General features: G+C 35.6%; 1 protein-coding gene across 3 annotated transcripts in view; it reads right to left on the bottom strand.

The window, feature by feature from the left end:
* The window catches only part of SEMA3A (semaphorin 3A), a 169391-nt gene that overhangs the window by 30328 nt on the left and 116652 nt on the right, over nt 1-22411 (bottom strand). For all 3 annotated transcript variants that reach the window (XM_083827107.1, XM_083827105.1, XM_083827106.1), the window contains 4 exons: nt 6840-6982; nt 5582-5696; nt 5413-5482; nt 4153-4297 (listed from right to left, as the gene is read on the bottom strand). In XM_083827107.1, coding sequence (XP_083683233.1) covers nt 4153-4297; nt 5413-5482; nt 5582-5696; nt 6840-6982 — 473 coding nt within the window. The remainder of the gene's footprint in view (nt 1-4152; nt 4298-5412; nt 5483-5581; nt 5697-6839; nt 6983-22411) is intronic.

The raw sequence follows: 22411 nt of genomic DNA, 5'->3' as shown, positions 1-22411 counted from the left end.
CAAAGATACCAAGAAGACAACTTATTGTACCTCGTTATTAATCTTTCCACAAATACCCGTTTAAGATATATAAGACTCTGAAAGACAATTGACGATGATTATACTTGCAGCATTTGAACCTGAAATACAAACAGCTGCCCTAGATAATTTGCCTTTATATGTACATACAGAATATCTTCCAACGAAATTAAAAACCTAGAGGACAACATCTTATTAAACAAGAATCCAGACATTTCAGGATGCTCAGCAGAAGAAATCAATTGCCTTTGCTATCACCTTGATCCAGATTATTAATAATTCATCAGAAATTAAATTAAAAAATCAATGCTGTCAAGAAGAATAGTTGTTGTACTCAGCAAAAGGATGCTTCAAGAATGGACATGTAAAGTGTAAATTGTCGCTTTTTGGCATATTTGTTAGTAAGCAAATTCCAACACTCTGCCCATTACATGGGATGGAAGGGAGAGAGGATATTTGATTAATGTATATGGATCATACTAAGCAGAAAACAAGTTAGTTATCCATTTTGTTATGTCAACATTTTAAAGCCTTTTTATTATTATATATTCTTTCTCTCTTGTGCTGAAATATTGCTAAGATAAAATCAGATACACTTTTTATAATCATTGCCCAAACCATTGCCTGATTTTTTTTTTTAATTTCAGACTTCAATTCTAAGTTTGCTTTAAATCTTGATTCATATTCTAACTGCAGTTCAATACTAATTACTGAGATTAATTAGATAATGATTAATTAGATAATATAAATTATTCTATATAAAATTCTAGAATAAAAAGACCTTATAGTGGTCTTCCATTACGTAAAGGGGGCTTACAAGAGGAGCTGGAGAGGGACTCTTTGCCAGGGTGTGTAGAGATAGGACAAGGGGGAATGGTTTTAAAGTAAAAGAGGGTAGATTTAGATTACATATAAGGAAGACATTCTTTACTCTGAGGGTGGTGAGGCACTAGCACAGTTTGCCCAGAGAAGCTGTGGATGCCCCATCACTGGAAGTGTTTAAGGCTAGGTTGGAGGGGGCTTTGGGCAACCTGATCTAGTGGGAGGTGTCCCTGCCCATGACAGGGGGGTTGGAATTAGATGGTCTTTATGGTTCCTTCCAACCCAAACCATTCTATGATTCTATGATCACCACACAAGAACTATATATTGTTAATTGCAGCTGAGCAAACAGTGGGAAAAAAAATGGAGAGAAGTGGATTTGATAGATGGACCACTTGGTGGGTAAGGAACTGGCTGCATGGTCTCACTCAAAGAGCTGTGGTCAATGGTTCAGTGTCCAGGTGGAGATCAGTAATGAGTGGTGTTCTTCAGAGGCAGTATTGGGACCGGCTCTGTCAGGTGACATGGACAGTGGGATCGAGTGCACCCTCAGCAAGTTTGCCAATCAAGCAATCAAGCTGTGTGGTGGGGTTTCCATGCTGGAGGGAAAGGATGCCATCCATGAGAGACCTGGACAGGCTTGAGAGATGGGCCTGTATGAAATTCATGAATTGCAACAAAGCCAAATGCAAGGTCCCATGGCACAATCCTAAACACAAGGGACGGCACAATCCTAAACACAAATACAGGCTGGGAAGAGAATGGATTGGGAAGAAGAGAAGGAGGAGGAAGGCCCTGAGAAAGACCTAGGGGTGTTGGTTGATGAGGAGCTCGACATGAGCTGGCAATATGTGCTTGCAGCCCAGAAAGCCAACTGTATCCTGATTCCACTTGTATCAAAGAAATAGTTTTCACATGCCAAAAGTTATACATGAATAAAAACTATCCTCATAAAGGTTGCAGAGATGAGCTTGATCTTGGAGTCAACTGAATTCTTGTGTTTAGTATCTTCATCCAATTGTTGATTTCCAATATGCTATGCTAAGGATTTTGATAAGTCAATAAAAGTTGACTAGGCTATACCCTAACTGGACTACCAGGGAATCCAACAGACTAAAACAAAAACTACATTTTGGTAGGAAACAAAAGGCCTTTGGTCACAGCTGAAAGTAGAGCCTTGGCAGCATAAAGTAGAGAAAATTAAGGCTCTGTATCTGAATTCATATAAAGTCAGTATGAATTCATGATTCAAATTTGGTATATATAAAACTCCTCCCTTCTCTCCCAAATGATGCTAAAAGGTTAAGTAAATAAATAAAATTCTGTAGAGTTTAAAGGAAAAATCCTGGCAACCTCTTTGTTAAATATAAAGCTGATGTAGAATTGTTTACAAAGTTTTCCAGTTTTTCAAAATAACCTTTAATTTTCCTTTTCTTTACTCTGACTGGGCAAGTCACCAGATGCTTGGGAAGTTTATTGGCACCTCACCTATGAAATTCCTCAGATAATTCAGCACTGTTCAGTGAGAGCTGGAACTGAATCACTGTAAGTTCAGGTTTTGTTTTTTCCTTCTCTTTCCCTTTAGGGAAAAGGAAGCTACAAGTCTGACATCTAAAGGAACTTCAGAAATCATTCTTCTCTATTCTCAACACATCGTTGAAAGTAAATTCATTTTTATCACTTTAGAAAAATAAAATCTTCATTGCAGTCACAGATGTCTCTCATTTTTAAATTCAGTTTTATCCTACTAATACAAGAGAATGATTTTTGTAAATACAAGAATAAAAATTCTTTTTCAAAGTGGTAGACACAAGGATTAGAATCATTGGCAGTGGAGAAACTGATGGTCTCAGCCATTCTTTTATTAACTTCATTTTCACTGGCACAGCTTCTTGCACTACATGATGCAACTGAAGGTTTATGTAGAATTTGGGAACACATTTATCCTTATGTAAGAAAGTAACTTATGAGGAAATCCCAATGTCTTTGCACACTCTTGGTGAATCTTAGTATAGGTATATTACAGTGAAATTGTAAGGGTACAATCCATTCTGAAAAGGCAGTCAGAAAAAGTATAAATATCTTAGCTATATTTACCTAATTTGACAAAAAAAAAATAGCAAAAAATTATGATGACATATCAGCTTTAATTACTGTAATTAAAAAAAAAAAAAAAAAGAAGTTTAGCATCAAGAAAGAAATAAAACTTCCCTTGTTCTGTCTTTTAACTCTGGAAAGAATTAGGAATCCCTTTAGCAGAAGTGGGAGCTGGGCAATATGGCTTATGTCAGGGTGCCACTGTTTTCTTTTACTTAGGAGGTCACTTTTGCTAGGCTAAGCATATAGACCATCTACCTGCTGGAAATCAGTTAAAAAATCAGATTTGAAATAACATTTTTAAAACATACCAGATAAAAATAGAAAATCAGATGGTTTAAAAAAGAGAAAGGATCAAAACTATCCCTGGTTTGTTTCCTGCCTTGTATTTAAGAACACTTTTAAGAAAAATTAGACAGATATATTATTTATGTTTCTGTTTATATTTGCATGTGTATGGACACTTTATATTCAGCAATGATATTCTAGAATATAAATGGATCAAGCTGATTTACACCAGCTAAGGAGCTATCCTGATGTATACAATAAATGCTTTTCTCATAAATCCCCTATCTTAGACTAGTGGCAACTTTGAGGCAGTTAAATACTTATAGAACGTGCTGATATCAGTTTGCAGTTGTAGGTATGGGTGTCTCATATACACCAATATTTTAGTCATTCATAAACTAGAAATGGAAACAGGTAGAGGCACAGATTAAAAAGAAATGACAGAAGAAATCAGTTATTGTCACTCTAACATCCATTGCAGAAATATGTCTTACTGTACTAGACTTAATGTTGCAAACAATGCAATGTTTCTTAACAGTCAGGCAGATGCTCTGTTTTGTGTTCACTCTCACCAAGAATGGTTCTGCCAGTATTTGGAACAAATGCAAATTCCAAGGAGACAATAATGCAGAGTAATTTATTACACATTTGACTTTCAGCAAATTTCTGCAGCCATTGCTCAAACTTATGTTGAAATTGACAAGAATGCCAAAATGAAAGTCCAAATGAAATTAGATCACAGATATAATGACAAGAAAATCAGGAAATTTTGGACCTGGATGAACTGTTAACTTTCCCTTCTGACACTCAGTCTGTGTCATCTTTTTCAGTTTTTGTTCTGGATCTCAGCTCAAGGACCGTGTAATGTGCGAAAATATTTTCCATGGTTTTCTCTTTTTAGATTACTAGATTTCTTAGGGTACTTACAGTTCCTGGCCGTGGGTATGGCACTCGCCCTTGGTAGGGAACCCACTGATAGTTTGGGCCATCTCGGTGTGCGTAGGGACCAAGAAATACCCTCCTCACATCTGTCATGCTGTACATACATACTGCTGACCCCTTGAAGATATTGCTGAAAATAAGGGGAGAAGAAATCAAATCAGGTTCTTTAAATTATCAGTCGGTTTAATCAGGTGGGTGAGCTATGGGAATAGCAGCTTGTTGCTTTCTAATTTATTACATGTGTTGATTATCGAAACTCTGACATGCTCTCAGAACAATCCTAACTCACCTCTTGTGAAAGTTCAGCATAACTGATACGATCTCTCAGACATTGTGATAACCAGATGGCTGCTATTCCACTATTTAAAACATATTGTCCCCACAAGTCCAAAGCCCTGGTCTGAGTAAACTTCACCAGGGCTTGTTGAAGATTGTTCAGTTCTTTCCTACTCTTTGCATTTTTCTATTTTAATTTACTTTTTAGCAGTCTCTTTTGCAATTTTGTTGACCTACAGGCAACAGTTTGGGTACTACACATGCAAACTTCAGTGTTGCTTCTTACCTTGAGATTTCTTAACAGGAGACAACAGCAAGCACTTATAATTCTTCCTTTTCTATGCCTGGTTATCACTAGCAACATTCTGTCTGTCTACAAACTGAATCTTTCATTGTTTACAGATAAATGTAGCAATGCTCTGTGTGCCTAGTATTGCAAACCTTTCTCAGACCAAAGCTACAAGTATAATTTTGTTTCTGATGAAAGCACCATGAAACCAAAACATTCAAGTCACAGTTACATGTGATTCAATAACAGAACTTTTGAAAGATTTTTAAAACTTACAGATTTCAACAGTGTTTTTAACTAATACTTCCTTGATTAGCAAAGTTCTAATACTGTGGATTTTCTATGTTACCCTTCCCCCAAACAAGCAATACTGATGCTTATGTTACTTTTCCAGGTCTGTGTGGGAAGGACTACAAATTCTGATCTCTGCTATTAAAATGCAATTCAACAGCAAGAACAGCATGAGAAACTGATAGTCTTTGTGATTACTTGCTTCAGAGTGATGATGTACATTGCCCGTTAGAAAAGAAACCTAATTAATTACTTCTTTCTGCCACTGACTTCTCAGTTCAAAGGTTAAGAAAATTTTGTGTTTCTTAAAAACATTTTTAACAAAGAGACCTCTTTAAAACAAGCAACCACCCAAGTTTCCATGCAAGTTTCCATGATACACTCTGTACCTGGAAGTTGTAAACACTCCATAGACTATTGGATTTTTAGGGTCTTTTGAGTTCATTAGGAACACATCCTCTGTAACAATAACAAGAGACAGAAAAGGAAAATAAGTTACATTCTGTATGGACAATGCCAGAAAATGCTTTTATATTCAAAGCCACTTCTGTCACTTACGTAGTTCATCAAAATGTGTGTCAATGCCGTTGGGTCCTGGCACAGAACAAATCAGACGTGCCTTGAGGAAAGTCGTCCATTTGTTAACAAGACTCCTGTGTCCACCAAAATCATTCTAATAATAAAAGTATTTTGCATTAATACCTAGTAACAGTCTCTGAAGGATCAACAGAGTGCAGTGTTAAATAATCACAGGATGTTACTTAGAGAAAACAGAAAAAAGAATTCAACTTCTACATATAAAAACATAATTATGTTGCCAAAGACATCAATTCTGAATTAATTTTATTTTACACAGGGTCACTACATAGTTCACAGTATCACTTTATAGTTCACAACATTTAGAGAATGATAATAACAAAAAACTCCCTATATATATATTATATATATAAAGCTGAAAAAAAGACAGACAAGCAGAATATTTTACCCCAGAGCTCCCAGGCTGACATGGCTTGCTAAAGCCTACAAGGTTTATTATTTTTAACTGTGTAGCAACGAAGTGGATGTACTAATTGCTTGTGAACATTGTAGGTGGAAATGCCAGCACAGTGGGATCAGTTGCATTGCTGCATAACTTCTGAGTAGAGGTACACCAAGGAACTCATACTTAGAAAGTAACTGGTTTTCAAGCAGCCATTTCTGGATTTGATGGATAAACTCAAATTATGTGTATGGATTAACATAGAATTGTAATGTAAACGTCCTACATACGAAAGTTACAACATTTATGAGTATAATTTAATTTGTAGATTTTTTTTAAAGTCTGTCAGAAAATATTTGGACATTTATCAGTGTGGATGGATGATTCAATCTGCAATCATTAACAGTCTTCTGGATTGTTGCCCATTTCTATAGCTAAGTTAAACAGTTATTTTGTTGAATCTTCCTTTGCCTCTGTTTTAAGGATTTTCACTAATGTGGAAATGGAAAAGTATTAACATTCCTTTAAAATTAAATTCTTCAAATGTTTTTGGCCTACCTGGAAGTATCATATTTCCTGTAAAAGTTTCCTTCTGCAGAAACATTCTAAACATCAGAAGATGCCTAAGATTTTTTAAACATAATGTCATAGTTAAGCTTCCCCAAATGAAAAGGAAATAAATATTATACCTTTCTATGTATCCAATAACTATCACTCTGCTTCACTATAATGCCAGGGCTAACACTGAATAGTTTACAGGCATGAAAAATGCAGTTTCCAAAATTGCCAGTGTCCTGCTAGTATATTCAGTCTCACACAAAGAAGACATCATTTTACCTTACAGATCTGCCCTATTCTGGCATGAGTGGCTTTTCCATTGTGCTCTCCATCAATTGCATTTTCGCGGAAGAAGAAATAGATTTTGTCATCTTCTGGATTGTCACTTTCTGGTATCAGGTGAGCACTAATAAATCTGGGATCTGAGAAGACAATATCATTGTATGTGTTACTATACCATGAATAAAATCACTTACCTTCCTTACGTGAAATAAATGTGATTTTGCTTCCCCAGAATCAATCTCTGCATCAGGTAAGAAGTATATCCAAATTAGGTACGTCATTACCTACAATGTGACATTTATATTCCTTTTATCTCTAATACATAGAAATGTTTACTATAGATATTTAATGAACTGAACTTAACCTTATCACTGGAGCAACTAAACGTTCATGGAATCTCATACATGAATGGAGATAGCTTCCTAATTCAATCTAGATATTATTGACATTTTTGTAGTTTGTTTGGATGCTTTGACGTTTGATCAATAATATTTTTATATGTCTATCATAAAATAAGAGAAATATTGAGACAATCATAATTTTCCTAATTTAAGCAATAAAGAAGTATATATAAAGAAAGCATTTTATAGCAAGAAAAGTATTAGTGTCCTATTGTAAAAAAAAAAAAAAGGGTTAAAACTATAGTTTTGTTCAACCTTGTCCAATTCCAAACTATGATCCCCTCAAACCCAACATTTTTTTCCTTGTTTTCAAGAGAAATGTATCTACTCAAGTTGTTAAAATATTGTCTTGTTATTTTTTTAAGATTTTTTTTTTCTTAGAAAACTTTTCCTTCTTGACAATTAGAGTGATGGTGTTATTTGCTGACAAAGATACAGCAACAAATGAAAATGTGTAAGATGCAAACATACTTGTTAGCTATTAAAAAAAAATGGCAGTAAGAAGTTTTGGAAGAAAAGTTTATAAAATCATAAATGTAAATTCATACCAGTAGTGAATCTCTCTCATCACTATATTTTACAAAGATACTTCAGCTGGTATCTTTCACTATATTTGGAAAAAGAAGGCAAATCCAACAGATTTATCAATCTGTTTTATAGCCATTTTACATTGCTGGGATAATTAACTGTGAACTATATTTAACTACCCAAAGAGTCCTGTTCCTATGTGAAATTATAAGCTATTTTAGTGTCATGTATTAACATCTTTTCAGTGTATGTTTATTGCCATATAGTCATGGAAATAATGAATTGTAGTTTGTTTTGCCAGTTTGCACTAGCTGTCCTGTGAAACCCATTGCCTTATTAAGAACAACAGTGTTTGTAAGCAACTTTTTTTGATATATTTATATATATGCATCTATATGCTTAAATGTGTCTATTACATGAACACACAATGCATCATATTTTTATGCTTATATTTTTATATATTATACAGGAATGGCCATACTGGCTTAGACCAAGGTTTACTTAGAGCAATGTACAGACTTCAGCATCAACCAAAAGAAATTATCTGGGACAAAGTAAGAATATGGTAGGTCCAAATAATACTTCCAAAGGCCAAATAATACTTCCAAAGACCAAATAATACTTCCACAGAATAGTTTCCCTGACTCCAACTATTTTCAGCGTATCTGAGTCCCTGCTTGGCTGCTTGTCTAATGTGTTTATTTACTCTTAACAAAATTTTTCATCCCGGTATCTCTTCAGAATTCATTCACAGTGTCCTTTTGCAATTTGTTACTAAGTATATAATCTAATAAACTAAAAGCTAATTCTGATTTTGTGGTTTGAAGATGATTCTTACTTACTTCATTTTCCTACATTTGAAATGCCTGCAGTGTTTAAGTTGTGGGTGAATTGTGCTCTTATAGAGATGCTCTTATACAATGCTTTGTTGAATTACCTATTCTTTTCTATTAAATCCTAACATTTAATATAGACTAGACTGTTTCTAAGCAGATAGCTAAAATTTAGTAGAACTTTATGTGCCCTAATCCCAGAATCTCACTCTTTATTGGTAATGCTCAGTCCACAGCCCATCATTTTATATGTGAAGATAGGTCTATTTTCCTCATGGCTTTCCCCGTGTTGTTTCACTATATCATTCATCAAGAATAATTTAATTTGTCATTTGATTGCTTAGCTACCCAGTTGCATAAGAACCTTTTGTAATTCATCACAGTATTCCTTTGTCTCACTGTGCTGAATAACGTAGTATTGTATGAAAACTTTCTCATCTAGCTGCTCAACCCATTTTTTTTTTTTTTCTAGGAACATGTTGAACAACAAAGACCACAGAAAAGATCTCAGTGGAACTGTGTCTGTTACCTATTCTCTATTAAAAAAAATCTTTTTAGACAACCAAAAACGTTAGAAATCTATAAACAGCTTAAGCTCTCCATCTCTAAAACAGGAACTCAAGCTAGCCTTCAAGTTACATTGACACAAGGCCCTAGATAAATAATATCTAGATCATATTGTAACAAGGTTAATATATGTTATTTTTATATGATGTATCACCAAAATATCTACATGGCAACCTGAGGAAGGATTCGTCAGAGAAAACAGACACCCAGACACTGGTCTGGGCTACTGGATCTGAAGAACTGGTCTGAACACACAAGGTTGTTTTTACAATCTTAAGGTCTTAATGAAAGGGGTAAAAAAACATTCAACCAAAATCTAAATACATTCCCAAATGGCTGAATGATTTGTCTCCAGCACAACGGGTTTTGTAAATCACAAGATATCAAATTCTAACATAAATCACTATATTGTCAGACATCAAAATTCTAACTTTACACTGGCTTGTGATGAGCCCATGGGGAGACCCATTCAAGGCAGCGATATTGCTGATATAGTAAAGGTTATATAAACTTGCCCTAGGTTAGCATATTATTATTCTTTTCTTTCTGTCTCTTAATTTTGCAAGTGAACCTAGAACAGTAAGAAAGCCTAGTATTTGAGCAGAATTGATAAAAGAATTACACAAAATATTTGAAGAGATTAAAAATATGTATTTCAGATAACTAGCAGAGTGGTAGCAGAGGAGAGGGGTATGAGTAAGTCAAATAGAACTAAGGCCATAGCTAGAGCACATGAATATGCTTTTTACATATTTCTTAGCAGTGTTTATCTGGGAAGAATTCAGAATTTCAATTAGTGATTAGTAATTCTAACTACATCCCCCAAAATAGAATGCTCATACAGCCTTGTATTAGAGCATATCTATTGTACGTCATGGAACAGCTTCTGCTGAATAACACTTGTGTTTCTTACTGAGCAAAACTCAGTTTGTTTTGCCACCTGGTTAAATTGATATGTTTTAGTCAATAAAAGAGTGGGTCTTCCTGTTATACATCCCTCATTCCTGTTTTTTTCCCCCTCTTCCATATAACATTTTGTGTGTCTATGTAATGAAACAAATGAAGGGGAAAAAAAAAAAAAAAAAGAGGCTATGTGTTCTGTTGCATATAGACACAATTTCTGTTCGGAAAGAATATAACGATCATAGAAGCAATTTCATATTATGTTTGTGTGTGCATGTTTGGAGAGAAGAAGAGAAATGTGTTTAATAATTCAGTAGGCTATACAGCTAAGAAGTGTGGGGTAGTGTAAACTAGTGATCTGTAGTGTGTTCTTTATTGTTTCATTAACTGAGGTGCTATTTGATCTGAAGCTTGATGCACACTGGCATAAAGCTCCGGATTTTCAGACTGTGCTTACAACTAACTGTTTAGGGCCATGATGAATCAATCAGCCAGATGGCCAGCAGTCACACAACATAGCACTCTCCATGGACTGCGTAGCATGTTTGTATTGCGCTTCTTTGAAGAAGGGAAGGGAGGTATTGTCCACAGATGAGGGCCTTATCCTTGACTCTCCTAATTGCTCACCCATGCAGCAGAAGAAAGAATTTTATCCATGAATGTGTATGTTCAAGTATTGAGATTGCTTGGCCTTACCCTGCAAAATTAAACAGGCTTAGTATCGAGGCTCCCCATGGGAAGTTTAAAATAATTCAGTCAGGGTTGACCTATTTCATATATTTAACACAGCCACATAAGAAGTGCTGGAATGAACTTCAAGCAAGTTTTATTGAACGGAAAGTGGAACTTTGATCCAAAATCACTGGTGACAATTGTAAATGTCGATGCACTGCAGGTGTTGTGGATAGATAAGATGACTTCAAATTTCTGTATGTGAATTATAGGGTATTCTGAAGTCTTCAGTCTTCAATCAGTGAAGCACTCAGAAAAGCCACTGCAATAATTCAACATGTTCTAGCTTAAAATGATTCTTCTATTGGCTAGACATCCAGAAAACATGTTTTCTGAAACTGGATTTAAGAAATAATTTGACGGCAAATAATTTGCAATGATTCATTGCTTTAAAACAACACATAACCATACAATGTGGAAGAGTCCTTTAAAAAATAGCACACATCAAACAAACATGTTTGAAACATGTTTAAGCATGATCAAAGGAGAAACAAAGCCACAGTATAAACATGAGCAAAATAAAATTATAGCAAAAACACTTCTCTGATCTTGCAGCCAATGTGAACAAACTAAACATAAAAACTTAGATTTCGATTTAAAGCAATCAGCATCAAGAAGCAAATTATTAAAGTACACACACCTTTTTCAGTCTCCTTTTTCCAATTGTCCTGACTGCGGGGCTATTTCTCAGCTCCCACATGACACCTTTCTAGCGCCACTTTTTCTGTGCCCTTCTGCAATTACCAGTTCTGCAGACATTTCATTGGCAGCAGCCCATTAAACTGTCCTTCATGAGAAATCTGGCTCTTTATGAAAATGACACCTTGGTCCAGCTGCCTCTATGATTTATATGCCATTGTTTGCTTAGTTAAGTAATGGAAACATGTTTTGCTTGTCTCAGCACTTTGACTTCAGAAAAAGCCAAGAAAAATTGATCTGCATTTATTCTTTTACAAACGTTACTCTTTAGTGGCAAGAACCACACATGCACACACACACTCAACAATAGCAAGAAACAATAAAAATCAGAAATTGGATTTCTATCAGAATTGTATTAACATTTTAATTAAGATATATAAGCTTGAGGCACAGAAATTACTTTTAGCTGTCAAGATTGAGCTAGCTGATGGAACAGAAGCTAGGGTCATCTCTTGATCATTCGACAGGAGCAAAAGGGTAATCCTCTCAGGAAATGTTTTGTAAAGAGTTTGAACTGGATGCCCCTATTATTGTATAGTTGTGGTCAAAATGACTAATTTACAAGTTCGCAGCAAGAAACAAGGGAAATTTTACGCTCAGTAAAACTAAAATTGCTATAATGTAATGAAAATTACTGGAGGGTGACTAAGGCCCTGAGGAGAACAGAACTAGGGAATTTGAAATTAAAAATTTAGCAAAAGCAGACATAGACAGCTACGCGGTACTTCATAAATACATACAGTGCCTCTCCTCTGAGATCCAGGAAAGTCAGAGAAGCAAGTACTGTCCTCAGAAAATCTGATCTTGAAATCACAGCGAGCTCCACTACTCACAGAGAGAAGGACTTATAGCATCAGTCATAAATGTGCTTAGCAGAGCCACTTGGTAAGGTCACCAGAGGACAAAGCTTTTAATATATGTTGATGAGAAAACCAAGTTGTTTTGCAGTTTTAGTCACTCAACTGTAGTTTACAAAACACCAAAGCTTTTAATAGTCTTATTCTAAAGTCTTCTCATTTTAATTCTTCCACTTTCACGTATCTTTTGCAAGAAATGACTTGGGCAAACACAACAGAGGTCTCATAGAGTCACTGTTTAGAATGAAGCTCTTCAACAACACTACTGGCACCAGACTGGCATGCAGACCATCCACGGCTGAGATGTTAGTAACTATCACAATGTAAGAAGGACTGTGGTGATTCACTGATGTTGCGATGGAAACTCTCAACAGAAAGAGTTTCGAAGTTTGCCAACATTTGCCAAGTGGTACTTTTGTCTTTGAGTCAAGCCAGACTGATTCTGAGCAACCATGATTTTCTAATACTGTTAGCTATGATAGTTTCTGACGTCCTCCTTCTTAGAGATCATATCCTTTTATATACATATATAATTTTGGTGACATAGATTATCAAATGGGCTAATAAATGAAAAGTTTAGCTAAGGTTTCTTGCAATTTTAATTGCATGAATAGTCTTTATTGTTATTATTACTATTATTGATTCATAACCCTTTGCAGAATTGAAAGAGAAATCTCCTTTGCACGGTTTGACCGTTCTGTTTCAGTGGAAATCCGTGTGAATCTTATTCTGACATTAAAAGATTACATATTGTTATGGATAAAGGTATTAAAAATAATATTAACATATAATTCTTCCATCATTTCAATGCATGAACTCTTCAGAATAACAAATAAAAAGATGCACGACGCTTTTACTCATGTAATTCCCTCCACATCTTAGCGATACTGTTTCATACACGACACCGAGAATCTGGTCCTTGAGGCTTCTCTGTGCTTTGGCTGCGAGTGTCACAGCCGCTACGGTGTCAAGTGACTTCAAGGAGAGCATAACTTTAATTTACGGTACTTAGCACCTCTAAGTTGTGTAAACGAGCCCCTGAGTACCAGCCAAGGCTTATACCTCCAGGCACTGCCACTACCCTGATACCCCTTCTGCTACTGAGACGTAATTCAGTATGGATATTTCTTGTGAGGAACACTAGTTTACACAGGAGAAAGAAGAAAATGTTGATCTCTGATGCAATTATCAGTTTCTGAAACCTTTATTCTAAAAAGACAACAATAGTTTTTATTCCCTGGAATGGCTAATTATATGGTGAAGAAAAGTGAATGCAAAAGTTCAGTAAAATTATAGCTTAATTCTCAACATAAATTAGATTTCTCACAAAACAATGTTTATGATCTACCCACCCTACTTAATTTAAGAGGTGATTATTATCTCTTTACAGAACAGCAACCAAAATTAACACCTCTTTTCCATTGCTGACTATGTTTTGAGGTGTTGTATATCTATCAACACTGTTCACTTTAAACTGATGTAGTTGTCCCTTAAAGAAAATAATTGGGCAACTGAGAAAACGACTGTCCTTCACAGATCGGAAAGGAAGGCCAGCAGCATTTTATCTCCATGTAGAAATACTTTAATCTTGCTTTTCTGTATTTCCTAACCTCTCTGCAGAAAGAGCTTATGAGAGTTCCAGCTAAGAGCCTGTTTCTTTCCTGTCGATCATTTATCTGAAGTTTCTTGACTTTGATGCTTTGAAATTAAAACAGTGGAAAGCCTGTGCCTTAACTGTGTTACCTCCATCTTCAGAGCTCTGGCTTAGTGACAAAAACTAAAAATTGCAGTCTTTGTGTTAAAAAGTGCTGTATTACAGGAGAAAGTGGAGCATGGAAACAATGAAGGCAGAAGGTGCCTCTGATTCCCACACAGTTTTGGCAATCAGAGCCATGCTATGGGCCTGTCTCTTGTAAACTCTGAGGAGGAGCTCTGCAGGTGGAGCACAAGTCCCTGGAGATGCCCAAGCAGCTTATCTTAAATGACCCAAAACTCAAACCTGCTCCTCTTCACTCATGTGATTTTCCCAGGTCTTCTTGTATATTGGGAGTTGTGTGATTAAGTCTTGATGAAATAACCTTCATAACTTGGAAATTAGAGGTTACAAGAAAGTGTCCTGAAGGCAAAAAGAGCATGCTTCAGCAGCACCATCAGCCGAACTGCTGCCATAGCATACTGCAGGAGACAAGTCCTTGGTGTGATGTGAGGAATAGCTGGGGATTAGCAAGGTGAACACATTTCACTGAAGGGAAAACGGGACAGCCATCAGCAGCACAATTGGCAAAAGCTTGAACCCCCAACCTGAACAACAGTTGCTTGACAAGTATGTCTTCAGCCTCCATATGTCTCCTGAGACTTAAATTCTTAAAATATCTCTGTCAGCTCCATGAAGTGCTCAACCTTGTCTCCATCAGGACCCTTCATCCACACATATATTATTTTTTTTTCCTGCCCCCATTGTGAACAAATATGGCCTTTGTGTCAGAAATAATCTATTTTCAAAATAGGACAAAAACAACCAAATTTTGTACTGCCAGGTTCAATTTGAAGTGTGTGGAAGGGGTCATGTAGCTGTAAAAGCAATCTCCTCCCAGACATCACATCAAAAACTGTACAGGACTTCGCCATCAACTCCTTTTTCAGTGAGGGATGATCAGTCATCGGGAAATGATCCTCAGCCTGAGCCAGTTCCCAAGCCGAAATCCAGCAGAGCATGCTCATGTAGCCACTTCCTACCTTATCCAATCTCCTGCAATTTGATTTCTTTGTTAAATCCTTTAGATTAGGCCACAAAACTAAGGTCATTTTGTCAAAGTACGAAAAAGGTTTTGTTGTTATAATTAACTTTTACAGCTAGTATATAAAGTAACTTGACACAAAATCCATTAACATAAGATTAATGAGGGATGGCAGCAAAGATTAAAAGAAAGACTGGGTGAATGACTGTTTTTAAGTAATCTGTCAGTGTAGCACAGCAATGTAAAATGCAGTAAAGCATCTGCAAGCGGAAACAAAACCCCTCAGCACAAACTTAGGTATTCAACGTGATAACATCAGTTATGACAACCTCTTTCAGTACTCATGTGAGCAAAATAAGTGATTCCAACTTAATTTAGTGTCAGTCATTATAAAGAATTAACAACATTAGTACCCAACTGAAATAATTTACTAATTTACTGATGACATGAAACTTAGTTCTGCTCATAAAAGGAATTAAAAACAGAAACAAAAAATCCAGAAAAAAAAAAAATATATATAGCACAGGTGTGATTAAACCTTGGAGTTGTTTGAGATAGCAAAGTTTTGAAAAGTTTTACCTCTTGCACAACTCTGTAAGAAAATTGTTCTCTTCAAACTCTATTTAATTGTTATGTACTTTTATTTTGTAAAAGCAACCCCTGTTTTTTATTGTTATTATTATTCATGTGTGCTACAAATTCTTCCTTCACTACCTTAAAAAAAAATAAAAATAAAAATTTGAAGCTCATACAATGTTACACCAAGAAGGTTTTCATTCTTAAAAGTCACAGTAATTATACCAAATATTTCTGAAATGCAGTCTGAAAAAAATATATATATTTGTTTTAAATCAAATAAATGAATGTAAATTGTAATGTAAGGAATGGTTTCTACCAGCAGAGGTCTGGGAAAAAACAAAAACAACTACAAAAGTAAAGCTGAAAAATATGTCAAATATGGAGCAGAACTGAATATTAATAATGAAAACCCATTTGTACAGTGTTGGGGAAAAAGCTTATGACTCGCTAATCCATGTAAAATATCTCATATGAACATTTTGTACCTTTCCCTCCCATGGAGCTTTTTGTGTCTTTCATGGAAGCTCCTTCAGAAAAACAGAAGGAAACAGAGACTGGAGAGATGGGTGACTGAAGAGAGCCGTGCTCTGTGACTGACAGCATTCACAGTGTAATACACTATCATAGAGATCAGGAAATATAAAATACAAGGAATAACTGTTTGTTTGTGTGCGTGTGTGTCTGGTTTGGGAATTATCAGATCCAATAGTGGCAGTTTTACTTACTGGGCCTGTCACTGCGATATCAAGAAATCACTGGCCAAAAATCACTGCCAGTTCAATATCAAGAAATCACTTAAAGCATACTGGTAATTCTAAACAAGGCAAGCTATAGACCTCCCATTTTTTTCAGTCATATTTGGTACATCTAATTTTTTCTAAGGTGCAAGCATGGCTTTCTTTATGTACATGTTTGTACTGAATACTATAAATCATTGGTTTTAAAACTTGCTTGCATAGTTCCATGCTAGTTTTGGAGCTTGTCTATCAGATGTTTCTGTACATTTCTTCTGTCTTATTGTAAAAGTCACAGAAAGTACGTTAGAAATCAAGATTCGTGATTTTGACAGAAGGCAGTTCCTTTTGTTTCTTTCACTATGCATTGATAAAATGATGTCACTATTTGTTTCTTTGTACTTCTGTACATCTTATGTCAGTGCATAAAATGAATAAAAGAGACATTTAGTTGACTGCTGCAAAACTCTATGTTTGTCTGCTGTTCAAATTCCTATTCTTTAAAAACTTAATATTTCCTACTGTATACACCACAAAACTTAAGATCTTTTTCTCATGTCTTTATTCTACATACATCTCCTTCCTGCTTGCAAGGAACTGACAGTTTACAACCCTAAAAAGTTTTTTTGTTGTTGTTTTTTTATTATTATTATTATTATTATTATTATTTATTAGCTTTCTGGCGACTTGTTTAAGCTCCAGCAAAAATCCCTTGTAAATCTAATGCCCAGCATTTCCTACTTTGTTTGAAAGTTTCAGGGTTTGAGAACTCTGAATTGTACCTACAATTCTTCTATGCAAGAGCACTTCCCTCTGCACAAATGTTTTATGTCCACAGAGGGCCTAGTTCAATCCAGAAACATTCAGTGGAACATTTTTACTATTTATCAGAGAACTTGTATTTTCTCAAATAGTAGTAAAAGAATCAATAAACACCAATCGTCAGATATATGGCAATATTCACAGTTAATGTATTAGCACTGGAGGTTTGCAAATATTTCATAAGTGTGGAATGAATGGACAAAATATATAATCCAGTCTTTAAAATAACTTGTCTTCTGTTTTCATGAATACTGACCTGAAAAAGAGCTTGGTCCCTGAAAGGTTGTCCAGTTTCTTCTTATACCAACTCATCTAATAAAATCTTCCTACAAAATGTGATGCACTTATCTGAACAGAAAACTTTACAAACTTACCAACAGGAAATTAAATTTATACATAAAAAAAATATGTTAAAAATAATATTTTCTATAACCTATGAATCTGATAAAAATGCAGGGCAGCCTATCTCTTTAAAAGGTAAATCAGAAAGGGAACTATTTTTTTCCTTCATTTACTTAGTATGCTTGTGGAAGCCCTAAAGAGACCAGGAACATTAAATTCTGTTGGATGCCATACAGGAATTGTTGGTCCCAAATATTTGGAATTTAACATTTATTTTAAAAATGGGTAATTTTCTTTGAGAACACTACGGAACATCTCACCTTCTTAACATGTGAAACATTCTGTCCATAGCCACCAGTGATATGGATCATAAAATTAAGAAAAAAAGAGCTCACAAAGGTATATTAGCTTGCAGTTCAGTTTTGGTGGCTTACTTTCAGCAAGCTTTAGGATACTGAAATTTCCAGAGAATTTTTGAGATTCTTAAAACCATTGTTACCATATTTCAATAGTATAGTCTTTTATCTGTTCATTATCACATTGTATGAGGCATTCATTGAATACACGTGAATACATGAGTACCTTGATGGTTTTTAAACATTATCATAAACATTTTTTCTTCCCTTTTTTACTGTGTAGTATGTAAAACAACCTGTCTTACATGATTATTAGAAAATCAAATCTAACATCTATCCAAAAAGGGTACTTTGATATACGGCAATGGAATTCAATGGAAGAGCAAGGCATGGGATACTTTTGACACCACTTTGAAAACTAAAAGCTAGGCATTAACACCTAAAGTAAGTAATTTATTATGCTCTACAGATCAGTAGGAAAAATACACTTTGGCACTACAGCAAAATGGGGTATTCAGGATCTAGTGCTCTGACAAAAAAAAACAAAACAAAACAAAAACTTAAAGGCTTTTTTTTTTTTTTGGTGATCTGTTCATCATATCTGAGGACTGTGATTCTGTAAGTAACGTACTTGGGGCTACTTTATTTTATTTGTTATTTGGTCAAACATGTTAGCTTTACAAATGAAAAACAGGTATCCATTTGTCTCTCCCTTTTGTCCTTCTCCCTTCTTGTTCTCTGTTCCTTACACCACTGTCATGAATAAGGCTCTAAGGGCTAGATTATGCTCATGGTGACATCTGTTTTACCCTTTTGTTTTACAGGTGTTGCCTGGTGGAACCTGGGGAGGAACCCAGTGAAGTGGCTGGAGGACTATCCCGGACACACCGGGTTTGCAGAACTAAATAAAGAAAAAGAATCACTAAAATCTTTTGTATCAATTAAAATATTGGAAAAAAAAATCTGCTGAGAAATTACATGTCAAATTTAAAAAATATACTTTTGTAACTAGGTGGTTTTGTTCTTCTATTGAAAGGTTATATAGAAATATAAGGATGTCTTACAGGTACAGCACAAAACAGGTTTTCAAGATATAAAATTTGATATATCATAGTATTTCATAAATAATGAAACTATAAAGTCTGCAATGAATTTACAAATGTGAATTTAATTACAACAGATCCTCTAGCTACATTTCTTGATCTTGCATGCTCTGTGTCTGCCTAATCACAAAGTATTGTTTTAGGTCCAGTCCTACTCTAATAAAGTCAATAGCCTTAACTCTGTTAAATACAGAATAAGTAGGAATATATCCTTGAGAATGGACCTTAATATTGGGTTTGCCATTCTTTGCTAGTGTGACTCCTGAATTATGCTCATGAATTACCTGAATGTGTTATCATTTTATATACATTGATGTTTCCACTTTGTTGTAAAAATAGGCCTTTAATATAAGACAGTACTTAGCAATCTAGTACCAGCCATCAGTTTGATATCAGCCGTGACATTATTTAATTTTCAGAATCACAGAGGTTAAAGCTCACTGAACTATAAACAGTTGGAAACATGGAGTGTAATCCCAAGGCACAGCTCTGCACAAGCTGTAATTTAAATCATATTGCATGCTAAGCTGAAAAGGCAGTGCAGGTCCCAGAGGGCATGAATAAATCTGCAGTCACTGATTTGCCACACACATTTGTGTTGGGATTCTGTAACTGTGCAAATGTGATGTCTTCCTTTAGTGCAGAGGACCTGTCATCTACTGAGATTTGTAATTAAATAACCCAAAGAACAAAAGCAATTACTTAGCCTTACAAGCATTCAGACTGGAATTTACACGATTTCATGAACAAAGAGAAGGGGAAGTTGTGGAGACAGAGAGAAAGGGAGGCTTTGAGTCTGCAACATAATTCAGCTGTGTCTAACGCTAGCTGAGGGTTTAATGTATAGACCAGGTATTCAAATACCTGGCTTACTTTGAACTAATAATTCCTTCATCAGAAACTCCACTCTGAAGTGGATGTTTGCCCATCTAAAGAGCCAATTATGTTTCCAGTTGGCTACATGCCACATCAGGTGCTGACTTTGAGCAATCAGTTGTGTTAATTGCAAGTAACACTGAGTGCCTTTTGGGACAAGCAATTCACGGTTCAGGAATGTTAGTGTAAAGGGAGTTAGGTTCAGCCCATTACCAAGAACAAATCACAAAGTCTGCATAAGTTGCAAACTAATAGTTGTAATTTTATGGAATGGGTGAAAGAGGTTGGAACAAACTAAGATGCTGTATCCTCACATCGTTTGCTCTGCCAAGTGTACTGAGCATCTCATCTACTTAATGGGTTGGTTGGTGCTTTTCAGCTCAGCTGCTCTGTCCTCCCATTGGCCAAGTTCTATCAAGTATCCTGATCCAGGCCAACACAGCCAAGATATTGGGTGAAGAGAAAACTACATGAGCTGTCCATGAGTACAGTCTTCTCCATATTTGTTAGCATTTCCCTTCTTTCTATTTGACATGCTTGGAAAATAATAATAAAAATGTATATTTTTGCAATGATGTAAAGGAAATATTGTAAGAGCATAAATAACAGCAAATGCCATAAATGGATGTTGAAGTGCAGATTTATATAAAAGCAGATATTGAAGAAAGACAACAGATTATTAGTGACATGAGGCAAGAACTGCAGTGCGTAGGAATCAGTAGATCTATGTTGGCTGCAGTGAAGATATTCTAATTTATAATCAGCTAAAGATCTGACCTGTAGTTTTTTTTTTTTTTTTTGTATCTAACTTTTGTCTCTGTACCTGAATAACAAGTTTTAATTAGTCTTTCTATTCACAAGAGTTGATTTCTAATACGCTTGCCCATGAGTTGCAGCACCAGCACTAGTTAAAAGAAACCTGCCCAAACACAGGAGGTGATGAATGGAAGCCTTGAGTTGAATCATTAGAGATAAAGAGAGTTTGTGTGTGGCAGGGAGGGGGAGGAACTGGTACAAACCTCAAAGTCTGCAGGTGCTTAGAAACAGCATGGAGGCTCAGGAAGTGTCTCTAACAGTCTTTAGAGTCTCAATCTCCGAAGTCCGACAAGACTGTATAAAGGAAACTTCTCAAAACAAAGCCATCTTATTTCTCCTTTTAACACAGACTAAAACATTGCCAAGCACTTTGCGTCTGAAGCTGTGAATTTCATTAAATTCAATGCAACTTGCTTAACACTCTCCATTTTTGTATGGCTGAAACCTCTAATTCCACCCACCCCCCCTCCCCTCCCTCTCAGCCAGCATGCTCTAGTCACATCACACTTAACCTTTGCCTTGGCTTCTCAAAAAAGAATTTGTTTCACTCTATTCACAGCTTCAACAGTTTGGCAAACTGCACTTGAGTGCCGCACTGGGCCTTTATATTGAACACACTAATCTGATTGTTTTTCCACTCTACAAACTTTGGGTCAACAATCAAGCTGCTGCCAGAAACTAATTAATTTGCAAACAGGCCCCATTTTCACAGGGGGAGAGCTTTTGAAACCTATGTCAGCAGAGCTGGTCACACCATGGTGACATGCATTGTCATGGCATCCACTTTTCTGGGTAATTTTCCTCACTAATTTTTCACCACACACATGAACTCAAATTACCCAGTCAACAGTAAATCTCTATTGAATGCCCACCAAACTCTGAACGTGGTGGCCTGAGAAGAGGAAATTGGTATTGACAGGGTCAACACTCATTAAAATGATGGCTAGAGCTGAAGGAAAGAAAAAAGCACAAGAACGTACAAAAAAAAAAAAATCAGATGTATGTCATATCTCAGTGAAGGGGGCTGTAACAGACCCATTCCCACTTTGTTTAAATCAATAAGCATTCTGCTGTATGATTCCCTACAACCAGATCTCTGCTTAACTTTTTTTAAAAAAAATACTGGCTAGTTACTTTAGTTAACAGGAAAGAAGGCAGAATTTGGTAGCTAAAAGTCACCATTTTCCAAGCATCAGAGCAATGACGAGCCCTCACAGAGATCTCAGGGATCATGGGAAACCTACCTCAGTTTGCAAAGCCTGTAACACACAGGTTTTGTCTTTGGCATCCTGCCACCTATTCTGAACTTTCCTTTTTCTAAATCTGATTTAGATCATTGTAAAAATAATAACTACAAATAAAACCATGTTGTGTAATTTAAAATGAAGCCTACACCAAAGGCAAAGCAAAGTGCATTCTTAGAACCTGAACATTACACCTGTCTTGGACAAATTACCTTTTTTTATTCCTCTTGATATTCATCTTCAGGGCAAGAATTTTCAATAAATATTGAATAATTCCTGACTATGAACTGATGAATGTAGATAGTGTTTATATTTATACTTATATGTTTAGACAGATATGGTTCTTTTAATCATATATTCACTGAAAGTAGTACAGAAAGCTTTCTAGCAGAAATTATTGACGCAGCTGCTACTGCATCAGTTACTTAGTTTGTCACCT

The sequence above is a fragment of the Anser anser genome, assembly GCF_964211835.1.
Source record: "Anser anser genome assembly, chromosome: 1".
NCBI lineage: Eukaryota > Metazoa > Chordata > Aves > Anseriformes > Anatidae > Anser > Anser anser.
This window is presented reverse-complemented; position numbering and strand designations above follow the sequence as displayed.